We start from the raw sequence: 13,392 nt of genomic DNA on the forward strand, positions 1-13,392 counted from the left end.
CAATAGGGTGTGGGGAAATTTGACAGCCTATGACCAGATACTTGCGCACCTTGCTTTGACCTCAATTAATGAGAATTACAAGCTAGGTAATGGAAATTAGAATTGAAAGTTACATTGAATGAACAGAACAGTTAGAAGTTCTGGAGTGTATGTTACTTGCAGGTTGCTGTGTGTTTTTTTCTTTCAGGGATTGAGGGAAGAGTGAATTAAAATGATATGTTCAGGGATCCCTAAAGTACCTGGGGATTCAAGAAAGGTTCAGAGCAGTCAGGAGCATGAGCTCTTTCGTGGTGACTCTCTGGAGGCCAAACACTTCTGCTCCCTTAGTATGAACGCTGCTTCTGTCTTGCGTCTCTCCTTGGCAGGCGTTTACAACAAATGCTTCTACTTCTGGTGAATATTCTCAGTCAGCCCACTCGGGCACTTCATGAACCCAGGATCTGAGGGGGGATTGCCTCCCCTCTTCCTGACGGTTCTTTCCTGCCCATCTGCCACTGTGTCTATGCTCCACTCAACCCCACGACTTGACCTGCCTCCTTCGCTTCATTCTTTGGCTTTTGGAACAAGTTCCAAAGGTAGATTATGCCATAAAATTCAGAGAGGAAGAAGGAAGTAACACCTGTTGGGCTTCTCATTAGAGCTGATGCAGGTGCAGAAAAGAGAGACTTAGGGGCCGTAAGAGACTTAAGAGTCTCAAGGTTGACAAGCACTTGTATTTATGATAGAACGGGACAGAGTCCAATATGATTTTTTCCCAAATATTTACTATAATAACATATTACCAAAAGCCATGGAAGAATATCTCAGTTTTTATCCAAATAAGTCTTTTTCTATCATGTTACAGAAATGAAATTCTGACTTTGTTTCAGAAGGAAGCCAGCTCCAGGAGTGAAGGCTGTGAAAACTCAAGAAGCAAAATATTTTTTCATTTGAAGTATGTGCATTATATGAAGCATTAGTAGTGCTGTTGCAAAGGTCAACAATGTAATGGTTATCTTCAAAAATCAGAAAATAAATCACACCACTTCATTTTTATAGGCTACTCAAAATACATTAAAGTATTTTAAAAGATACTGAAAATCCAGTGCATCTCAGCTTAGACTTAAACTTCAAAAGGTTTCTCATTCAAATTCTGCATACATCTTGACACAAGCAGGATTGAAAAAAGAGTGCAAAAAGAGACACCTTTCTATTCCCACTACTCTGTTTATGAAGTTTTATCAAAAACCTTTTGAATGGAAGAAATGTCTTACAATTGGAAAGTGTGCTTTTAGCAAATATGGAGAAAAAGGCATATTTATAACCCTGAAATCTACGAAGTTTGCCTATAGAATAATACAACCATTCTCAATTTTAGTTATCTATCATATATTAATTTGGAATCATATTCTTTAGTAGGAATGGTGTTTGAGTTGTTTAACCTCTACCATGCATAGCCACTCAGTCATGTCTGACTCTCTGCGACCCCATGGACTACAGCCCACCAGGCTCCTCTGTCCTTGAGATTCTCCAGGCAAGAGTTCTGGAGTGGGTTGCCATGCCCTCCTCCAGGGGATCTTCCCGACCCAGGAATTGGACTGGGGTCTCCTGCATTGCAGGCGGATTCTTTACCAGCTAGGACACCAGGGAAGCCCAAGAACCCTGGAGTGGGTAGCCTATCCCTTCTCCAGTGGATCTTCCTGACCCAGGAATTGGACCGGGGTCTCCTGCATTGCAGGCGGATTCTTTACCAGCCTCCAGGATGCTCTACCTTCCACTAATAAAAATCGGCTGTAGGGCGCCGCCTTCTTTCTCTTAGTCTAAGACATGTAGACTAAGAGAAGACCCTGGCTGCTGTGTTCCGCGGAAGTGGCAGCGCCAGAACTGGGGTCGCTGCCGAAAGGATGGGAGCAGGTCCGTCTCAATTGTCTGTGCCACCCACAGGCAAAAACGGGGCCAGCAGGACTTCCCTGCCGATCCAGAGGTTAAGACTCCGAGCTTCCACCATAGCGGGCCCAGGGTTTGATCCCTGCTCAGGGAACTAAGATCCCACAGGCCACAAGGAGTGCGTGCATGCTCAGTCATTTCTGACTCTTTGAGTATGTATTATTAAATCAGTGGTTAAGGCCAAAACCTAATCAAGGCTAACTATTCCCTAAACTATTAATGCAACATGTCTTTGAAATCAACTTCTGAATGAACAAAGGGATGGGGAAATTTTCCTACAGTGATCATGCTGAGTGACTGCAGGGTAGCATATGCCTTCCATGAGGACCACCCCAGAGCCCGTCAGTCATATTTGGGCATCTAAAGCACTGTCCTTTCCAGCTCTCAATGCTGCCATGGGATATTTTGAGTTGAAGGCACTTGCATCACCCCAGTGTCATTGAATAGAATAACCAGTCAAGGAAACCAGAAATTAAAAACTGTTTCCAAAGTTAGAGCCAGGACTGAAGGGCATTAGTTATATTGTGATTCTCAGAGCTTGCTAAGGGCCAGACGAGCTAATTTGTTCCAAGTTGAATCACATATTCTTATTGCCCAGAACTGTACCAGAGAAGAAGCTGGGTAGGGGCAGAAGCACTGTGGCTGAGTCAGGGGATTCATGGTTGGGTCCCACATCTGCTGGTTCTGCTTCTGATATTTCAAATAAATTGTTCTTTTCCATCATTAAAATGGAACTAATAAAAATCATATCAGGACTGGCTTGCTGTAAGAATCAAATAATATAATAACAGCAAAGGGGATTTGTAAATAGCAAAGACCTACAAAAATATTAAGAAATCTTTTTTTTTTTTGGTCACTTGAATGTTAATATATTCAGAATTTCCCAAAGACTGATTGTTTAGTCAATAAACCGGATTGTTGTTCCCCCTTCTCTAGTCTTTCTGCTATCTTTTAGCATTCGGCTCTGTTCTCCTTGAAATAAGATGGTGAACAAGGCTCATCCTGACTCCACATTTCCTTTTCAGAAATACTGTACTACTTGTATTGTCTCCAACAGAGTCTCCATGTTGATTAGACATCCTTCATTACCATGTAGTATTTTAATGTTCCATCCTGATGTGTGTAATTCTTAAATAAACACAATTTAGCAAATTAGCCAAGTAGTGGGAGTTATGATTTTTTACATAAGATTTTTAAGTGCTGTTTTGTACTTTGTTGAATCAGAAGGGGAAAAACAGCATGTTCTGTAAATGCATTTTAAGCTCACTAAGGCTTGGTACATTTAAATGACTGGACTACAGGCTAGAAGAGTGTCTTCTTTCAGCATTACAGAATCTCAGGCTAATATTTGTTTAGGTGCTTTGCTGGCTGGTTTGCATAGAATAAAGGCCAGGTGTGGTTACATTTGTTTCTTCCTAGAACTTATATCATCACTAAGGCTGACTTGGTAAAGGAAAGCAGGTATAACAAGAAACCAGGAGAAGGATTCATGAATCCAGTGGTAAGCCATGTTTCAGGTCTATCCCTGGATTCTCAGGAAATCAATGTGACACTCCCTAGGCTCCCTAGAGAGTCTTTATATTCAGACAAGACAAACTAAACCGAATGTGACTCTTGAGAGCGGTACCTACAGATCAACACCAGCATGGTAATGGTCCTGGAGCACAGATGGGTGCAAACAGTGTGGCTTCCAGAGGGAATCCCTCTGAGGCAGAGTCGGCTCTGCAGCCCTTGCATGGGAGATGGCAGTCCACCCCAGACTCTGTTCATGAAACTCAGACAAGAGGATACTTTGTGCGTCCCAAGCAAGAATGTTTTAGCAAACTGTTTACAGGTCAGATTAAATGGTTTTGAGTTCTCCATGTAAAATGAGATGCCAAAGAAGCTCCTGTGTCCCTAACTCCCAGAGCCTAAGTACCTGAGGTCAATTCCAAAATAGCTCTGGTTGTTTCACATGATTTTTCTAAAGTCACTGGCAAGTCAGACGCTGAGTCTTGATGTCTGACCCCCAGAGTCAGACATATCCCCAAAGTTGTATGCTCTGGAGATTTCACCATGTAGATTAATGACATTACCAAGATTTGAAAAATCACCTTTGAGTATCTACAATCAAGCAGGTATAGTTCTGGATTTCTAGTGAAGTCTCTTCATCCTAGGAACCTATGATGAAATCAACTGGCAAATCCTGGGGGACATTGACCACTTAAAGCTCTGCGGAGTCACCTTTTATAAGCACAGTTATCTGCTGTGGCTTTGGCCAGATGACCACCAGGTTTCAAAAAGTATCCCTACTATGAGTTACTAAAAGGTAACTTAAAAAAGGAAACCCAACTATAAGGTATATGGTATATCATTTCAAACCCAATGTTCTTAGGTGTGAAATGCCCAATTCTGTGTTGCATAAAATGTAAATTTCTAAATGGAGTAATGACTGATTTGTTCATGGTTCCCTTGGATGAAAGCATTCAGTGAAATTAGATAAAGTGCAAAACAGATGGAATGAAAATTAAATTTGAAAAATTTTAACCAACAAACGATGAATGTGTAATATAACTTGCTCATAAAATGTAACCGGTCTCATTTGCAGTCTCCCTAGTACCATATTGTACTGACTAGAATAATATTCTAGGCTGCGATAACGCTATGATTAATCACGTTTATTATGGAAATGCCTTGTGACTGCTGACCTTTCCCAGTTTGTTCTTTATGGGAAAGTGCAAGTCAAAGTGGAAAAAAAATCTAGGAAAGTCAATAAATGAGTAATTGGAGCCTTTCTTTAGCGAATCAAACATTGCCACCAAGGGAAAATTTAGCATTCGCAGTGTACACACACACTACCTACATTGTTTATTTTCAACTTGTTCTTTTCTCTTCTTTGCAGGTGGCCGGAGATGTGATAAAGGACCGCTCTGCTTCGTCTCCGAGCCGAATCAAAATGGGTTCCTGCTCGCGATCGTCCTTTGGCTTTGTCTGGGGGAAATAAAACTCATTGAGCACCAGTGAATGTATCATTTGACCCCAAGAATGTCATTTTGGCAGTTCCTTCTCAAGAGCACACAGTACAGGCTTTTCAACACCCCAAGTTATCTGCTGACTCCTAATGACATTTAATTTTAGTTCTTTACAATTCATATATTTTTATCTTCATGCTAATGTCATCATTTTTTCAATGAAAGTAAAACATACAAGAGCACAGAGAAACTTTCAAATAGTTCAGGAAAGCATTAAATAAAAAGCCTTACTCCTTCCTTCCTGCTGTTTCACATTGATATCCCTAATTTGACTTTCAACCTTTTTTTCTCATTTTTTTCCAGAAAAATATCCAATACATGTGCTATATCCACATTCATACTTATTCTTTGCATAAATGGAAGTTACAATAAAACTATTTACATATTACTTTTCCACGTCAAAATAATGTAAATCATCTCTAATGTGCACATTAGAGTCCTTTCTCATTCTTTTCTAGAGCTAAGTGTGCCATGCTAAAGATATAATTAGTCTTATTTTCTTTACTATTTCTCTATCACGAACATATACATTTACCCAGCATTAAAAAAGAAATCTGTGTAGATAATCTTGCAAAGAAAATTCTTATATGCATAACACTGTGCATTGATGTGTCAAGGTATTCAGTAAATAAATTACTAACAGTGGCTCTGCAGATTTTAAATTTTGGTATACATATTCCAAATTTAATTCCAGCAACTTATATTCCCAGGAGTGGTGAGTGGATGTGTCTGCTTCACCACACACATCAAAATTATGAAATATATAAAATAAGTGTTGCCTGATATTTTGATAGCTGAAAAATGCCATAAAATTATTTGGACTTGCATTTTTAAAATGGTGACTGTGAATAAGTTTCAGGTAAATATTTATTGTCCATTTGCATTTATTTCTATGAAGTCTCTTCACATTATTTGTGCCAATTTTGAAATTAACTTGGTTCTTTTCTATTTATTTTTAAGAGCTTTTGTATCTTAGTCACCATTTTCTTGTCACATATGCTGCTGACATTGCTCCCATTTTGTTACTTGACCTTGGATTTTAATTATGCGGTATAATAATTTCACAATTTTATGTTGTCAGGCTTATCAGTATAAGAACTTGTGGTGTCTAGGTTTTATGTCTTGCATAGTCAAACTGTCTTCACTCAAAAATTAAAAAAGGAAACAAAAACTATTTTAAAATATCTATGCCTGCATTCTTCCAACATGTTTGTGTCTTTTTCTAAATTTTTAACATTTAAATCTTTAATTCAGTTGAACTCTATTTTAGTAAAATTAGGTAAGTATCCAGCTACTTTATTTTCTTTCCAAAGGTATACTGCTCAAGAGAAATAAAAAATTGATTGTATGACGTTAAGAAACACTTAGTCTTTATTTGGTCAGTTGGTGAACATTCAATTTCATGCTATATAAACTGAATATATATGTCAATAATTGTCATAGCTATGGTTTTTCCAGTAGTCATGTATAGATGTGAGAGTTGAACCATAAAGAAAGCTGAATGCTGAAGAATTGATGGTTTTGAACTGTGGTGTTGGAGAAGACTCTTGAGAGTCCCTTGGACTTCAAGGAGATCCAACCAATCCATCCTAAAGGAAATCAGTCCTGAATATTCATTGGAAGGACTGATCTTGAAGCTGAAACTCCAACACTTTGGCCACCTGATGTGAAGAACTGACTCACTGCAGAAGACCCTGATGCTGGGAAAGATTGAGGGCAGGAAGAGAAGGGGACGACAGAGGATGAGATGGTTGGATGGTATCACCGACTGGATGGACATGAGTTTGAGTAAGCTCCGGGAGTTGGTGATGGACAGGGAGGCCTGGCGTGCTGTACTCTATGGGGTTGCAAAGAGTCGGACACGACTGAGTGACTGAACTGAACTGACAATAATTGCAAAATGCAAAAATTGAAAACTTATTTTTCTAAGCTTCATCATCAGATCTCTGTAGTGCTTGGAAGGCTGTCTGATTCCTCTTCATAAAACTTATTTGGGAAAAAAAATGACTTGGTTTCATTGCTACACTGAGGAAGTCATCTAACTATTATTGATGGCCCATGTGCCAGGGCTTGTTCTAGATCTTTGGTATAAATAAATTTCAATTAATTCTTATACTCAGCGAGATAAGCATTATTATCCTCCGTTCACAGAGGAGAATACTGAAAGGTTGATAGTGACCACATGGCTACTCAGGGAAAGAGCCAGTCTGTGACGCCAGATTGGTCTAAACTCTCTACCTTCACACACAGCCCAGGTCTGTCAATGAATGAAATCAATATTCAGATGCTGCTTGGTGTGAAGTGGCACACAGATGAATGTGTGTCATAGTCACAGCCCATCTGACTCTGATCTCTAGGTGTTTCAAGGCCTTTAATCACCTCCCATTCTCAGGCCACACTGCGATGCTTTAAATAACCAGAAAACAAGAAATTTTATTCATTGCAAAAGTCTAATCTGATGTTACATGTCTTTTCATTGCTCATCTTTTGCTTCAGACTTTGAGTAAATACTAAAATGAAATGATGTGTTACTATAGACATGAATCAATAAAAACAAATTAACAAAACAGGATGTAGAAGATCAAAAGGGGTCCCGTTCTTTTCAAAACACCGGTGAACAAAGCCCATTTCATTGCACTACCAAAAGTTAAGATTGCGTCTTCGTGTGTTCATTTTTTTTGATCTGCATAGAACTCTCATAAATTGCATCTGAAAATGCAATTATTAATTCATCAGGGTGTAACTTTAAATATACTTAAATTGGACACCTGCCAGAGATATAGATTATATCTATAGGAATGTACTTGGAAACACAGTGGTCTGCTTATGCACTCCCAGTCGACATCATGATGCCAGTGCAGTTACAATGCTAACTACAAAGTGGACCATATTAGAGATCTGTGACAGTCAACAAGCCAAATCCCATCTCCGTGGAGACATTTAATTATTGGTGAGATTTTCCAAATCAAACAAAAGTAATTTTATAGTCCTAAAAAAGAACCCCTCAGAGGGAAATGTCAAAGAAATATCTCTTGGTGTTGGCTCTAAGCAGAAGAAAGGAAAAAGGTTTCCTTGAAAAATTTTGTTCACAATTTAAGTTTCATTCAAGACTGGGATTGAAAAATCATTCCACTTAGGTGATCTAAAATCTCGCAAGCAAAAGATTGAGCTTAAAATGGTTCTGGGTTGGTAGCTCCTGAATGAAAAAAAAAAAATCATAAATAGAGTAGGAAACAACTCATAAAAAATACATGTGTGTGTGTGTGTGTGAAATCGCTTCAGTTGTGTCCAACTCTTTGTGACTCTATGGACTGTAGCCTGTCCATGGGATTCACCAGGCAAGAATAAATACTGGAGTGGGCTGCCATGCCCTTCTCTAGGGGATCTTCCCAACCCAGGGATTGAACCTGCATCCCTTATGTCTCCTGCATCGGCAGGCACGTTCTTTACCACTAGCACCAATTGGGAAGCTCAGAGGGTAAAGAGTCTGCCTGCAATGTGGGAGACCTGGGTTTGATCCCTGGGTCAGGAAGGTCCCCTGGAGAAGGGAATAGCTACCCACTCCAGTATTTTTACCTGGAGAATTCCATGGATAGAGGAGCCTGGTGGGCTACAGTCCACAGGATCTCAAAGAGTGGGACATGACTGAACGACTAATACTTTCAGTTTCACTTCATACACACAAAATGGTCATGACAGCAACGTTCGTAATTTTCATATACATAAAAACATATAAAATATACATATGTGTTTGTGTATAACTAGAAATAAGCCAAATGTCCATAAACAGAAAAATGCATAAATGTTGATACAGTCATGACATAGGATGTTAAAATTCCATTAAACTAGACTTAGGATAAATAGAAAATGAAGGAAATAGTGCCTACCTGTTAGTACAGAAGTATCTCAAAATCTTGTCAGGTACAAAAGCAGTAAACACATGAGCAATGACATTATGGCAACATTTTTATAATATTTACAAACATGCCAAATTTCTTCCCAGGTGGAGCTAGTGGTAAAGAATCTGCCTGCCAATATAGGAGACGCATGAGACCCAGGTTCATTCGCAGGGTCGGGAAGATCCCCTGGAGTAGGAGATGGCACACCACTGGAGTATTCTTGGAAATAGTAAAAAAATGTGCAAAATTATTTGGAGCTGCATTTTTAAAATGATGAACGTGAATAAGCTTCAGGTATATATTTATCGTCCATTTGCATTTATTTTTATGAAGTCTCTTCACATTATCTGTGCCAATTTTGAAATTAACTTGGTACTTTTCTGTCTATTTTTAAGAGCTTTTGTATCTTAGTCACCGTTTTCTTGTCACATATGCTGCTGACATTGCTCCCATTTTGTTACTTGACCTTGGATTTTATTTATGCAGCATAAAAATTTCACAATTTTATGTTGTCAGGCTTATCAATATGTTAATTTTGGTGTCTAGACTTTATGTCCTGCAATAGTCAAACTTTCTTTGGAAAATTCTGGAAATCCTGGAAAATTCCACATGCAGAGGAGCCTGGAGGGCTACAGTCCATGGGGGCCCCAAAAAGCCAAACATGATTGAGTGACTGAGCAGACATATATAAGAGTAAGTAACATATCATCTAGGGAAAAAAATATGTATACTACAAATCTACCCATAATCACATGAAAAGAGCAAACTGCCAAGAGGTTGGAAAACAAAATCTTTAGCTGGGTCACCACGTGGCTTACTAAATGGAATTAGTAAACTTCTATTTTGTAAACTGGATTTGGAGTGTATGGGAGTTTTTAAAATAATATTTTCAAATTATATGATGTATATATTTTGAATGTAAAAATATCTCACAACAAAAGACTAAAGTAGTGTTGGACCCTTTAACAGTGAGATCTGAACAGATTCTTTGATTAGGGGTGGGATTGGGGGTGACGCATCAGTTGCTGAAGACGAATGACTCAGGGTTAAAATCTGAAGGTGGAAGAGCTGTTAATAAGATGTTAATAAGATGGGGAGGTGAAGGGCAGAACATCCCTGAGAGCAAGTAAAGCAGATGAGAGTCTTGGCCAGAAAGGCGCTTACTGACTGGGAAAAACCTAAAGAAGTCCTGGAGGGTTGAGATACAGAGAATGGGAAGAAGAGGAGAAAAAGCAGAAGAAGCTGGAAGGTAGGCAGACGCACACTGTGGTTTTCCTCACATCCTGTTAGCCACACTGGGCTGCCGACAAAACTGGAGAATAAAACCCTGGTCAGGCAGCCACATGCCCTGTGATTCACGGCTGTACACGCAAGAGTGTCTCAGACACAAAGTGAACCCGTATGGTCACTTCCATAACTATGACTCTGCAAGAGAAAACCAAGTGAGAATAAAATAGAAGGATACACAAAGGAAAGAATTACAGAAACAGAAAGCAAAGGTAGGGATTTCCCTGACAGTCCAGTGGTTAGGACTTGGCACGTCCACTGCTATGGGCCCAGGTTCAATCCCTAGTTGGGGAATTAAGATAACACACACATACACAAGTTCAGAAAATGTATGATCAATAAAAGAAAAGGAAGATAAAAGGATTAAACCCTTTTGGCAGTTGTGTTCCAGGGCAAAATAGAGACAACACCAACAGTGTTAAGAGTTTTAAAAGGACCATAAATTTAGAAGACTTTTAAAATAATGAGATTCCTTTGTGCAAAAATCCATCAAATAGTTTTCTAGATTAAATGAAAACTTTGGGGTGGGTAGTTAATTACCAAAATATGTCCCCAAAGTGGTAAAAACCTTGACTAGACCGACAACTGTGGAACAAGTAGATAAAGTGGCCTTCTCCTCCACACTGCTCATCACCCCTGCTAACCAGGTGGCTCTAAAGGTCAACGTCATCAGGCCCAAAAGGGATAAAAAATTCTTTTAAAGCTTCAGAGGACAAAGAAGTCTGAAAATTCCTGAATTCGATCTACAAGCCCAGAAAACTGTGATACTAAAACTAGGTGAGTATAATACAAAAAGATAACCATATACCACATTGAATACACATGCAAAATCCTAACCTGCACATTAGTAAACTGAATATAGAAGTGTATTAACAGAAAACATACCATGCTTATTTGGGATTTATGCCAAAGTTGGTTTCATTTTAGGAAATCATTATATAATTTAGTAGATTTATAAAGGAGAAAATCCATGTTAATATCTCAGATAATTTTTTTAAGCATAACTCAATATGTCAAAAAAAGTCTGCAAACAATAAATGCTGGAGAGGGTGTGGAGAAAAGGAACCCTCTTGCCCTGTTGGTGGGAATGTAAATTGATACAGCTACTATGGAGAGAAATATAGAGGTTCCTTAAAAAAACTAAAACTAGGAGGTGATATATGTGTAATTATGGCTGATTTGCATTGTCATACAGCAGAAATTGGGCTTCCCAGGTGGTGCTAGTGGTAAAGAACCCTCCTGCCAGTGAAGGAGACCTAAGAGACGTGGGTTCGATCCCTGGTTGAGGAAGATCCCTTGGAGGAGGCCATGGCAACCCACTTCAGTATTCTTGCCTGGAGAACCCCATGGACAGAGGAGCCTGGCAGGCTACAAGGGGCTGCCAAGAGTCAGACACGACTGAAGTGACTTAGCACACACACACAGCAGAAACCAACATGACACTGTAAAGTAATTTTCCTCCAATTAAAAAATAAATTAAAATAACCCAATTTATGTAAAAAAAAAAAAGAAAAGAAAAAATTAAACTAGAACTACCAAATGACCCAGCCATCCCACTCCCAGGCATATACCCTGAGAAAACCATAATTCAAGAAGATGCATTCACCCCAGAGTTCACTGCAGCACTGTTCACAATGGCCAGGACATAGACAACACAGCTGTCCATCAACAAATGAGTGGAAAGAAGATATGGTGCATATGTATAGTGGAGCATTACTAGATCATGGAAAGGAACAAAACTGGGTCGTTTGCAGAGACGTGAATATGCTTCCTTTTTTAAAAGAAAGTGTAATGAGCAAGCAATAGAAGAAAGGAATCTTTGGCTTGATATAAAATATCTATCATTAATCAAGGGAAAACTCATTTAATGAGATGACATTAGAAGCTTCACAGTTTTTGCAATTTATTTTTATCTTGGAGAGGAGGGAAGACAGAATTTCCCCTCCAAAATGGAAAATGAAGTCAATGTAAACCCATTATGGGAAATGTTGAAAATACAGAAAAATTAAAAAAAAAAAAAAAAAGGATGCCTTGTTGTTTTCAATATCAATGATTACATGCATTTCCTTCCAATTTTTTTCTGCATATTTTACTAACTCGATTGTAATCACATAACATATACACAATTATTCTTTGAATATTAAAAAATGATGTTTTTTAATAAATATGCATAAAACATGCATATTTTACAAAATTTAGAAATGTAAACAATATAAAGCAGGAAATGAGTCTCTTTCATTTCCATCTCCCAGCAATAATTTAACATTTTTGGTGAATTACTTTTTTGATTTTGTTCTAGGCTTTCTTTTTTTTTCTTCACATCACTGACCTCATTTCATGTAACTAATCTTAAATATACTTAACAGAAAATAATCACTAATTTATAGATATGAAGAGGGCCAAAGGGCAAAATATCTGCCAAAAGACACAAATTTATAACTTCTACATTCTTAGACTTATAATCTTGAGTCTATTGGCTGGAATACATGTTTCGGTAGTTCGTTAGGAGACTTTTGGGGTATGTATTTGATGGCTTTCCATATACTGACACAATAGTCTATTGTGACTTTGCTCCTCTAAGAATGTCACAAAAACTGCCAATCTCTGGATCTATCAGATGGTTGGTGTGCCAAGGCTGGGCAGTGGAAGGATCCAAACCAGATGCAGGCAATAGGGAGAAGTGTTGTCTACAGAAAATGTTTAAAAAGTACGCAATGCAACTACATTTGGTCAGCTTTTTATTACTGCTATGTGCTGGTAATTTAAAATAATTTCACTGACAAAACAGTCCTCCTATTGATTCAAAACAATTGCTGTGGCTATTGCTCAATTTTAATAATACATGTAAGTTTCAAAATTAGCACATCTATAGCACAATTACAGGCTGGGAGAAAATATTTCCGAATCACTTATCTAACAAGAAACTCATCTCCAGAATACAAAAAGAACTCCCAAAACTCAACAATAAGAAAACTTAACAATCCAATTAGAAGATGAACAAGACACATGAAAAGGTATTTCACTTACAATGATACAGAATGGCAAATACTCACATCATTAGTAGTCATTAAGGAAATGTAAACTGTGACTATAACTAGATATCATTGCATACCAATCAGGAGAGCTAAAATGAAAAAGTGACAATACCAAATTTTGGTGAGAGGTGGAGAAACTGAGTGTTTCATATGCTGCTGATGGAAAGGTAAAGTGATAAACTCACCCTGGAAAATAGTTTGGCAGTTTCTTGAAAAAGAACAACTAACTATATA

General features: G+C 38.3%; 1 protein-coding gene across 1 annotated transcript in view; it reads right to left on the bottom strand.

Moving 5' to 3' along the window:
* Positions 1–13,392, bottom strand: part of KCNH8 (potassium voltage-gated channel subfamily H member 8) — a 446,029-nt gene that overhangs the window by 195,494 nt on the left and 237,143 nt on the right. Inside the window, exon 4 of the mRNA XM_043875194.1 lies at positions 4,769–4,896. Coding sequence (XP_043731129.1) covers positions 4,769–4,896 — 128 coding nt within the window. The remainder of the gene's footprint in view (positions 1–4,768; positions 4,897–13,392) is intronic.

Source organism: Cervus elaphus, chromosome 19 (assembly GCF_910594005.1).
Source record: "Cervus elaphus chromosome 19, mCerEla1.1, whole genome shotgun sequence".
NCBI classification, from domain to species: Eukaryota; Metazoa; Chordata; class Mammalia; order Artiodactyla; family Cervidae; genus Cervus; species Cervus elaphus.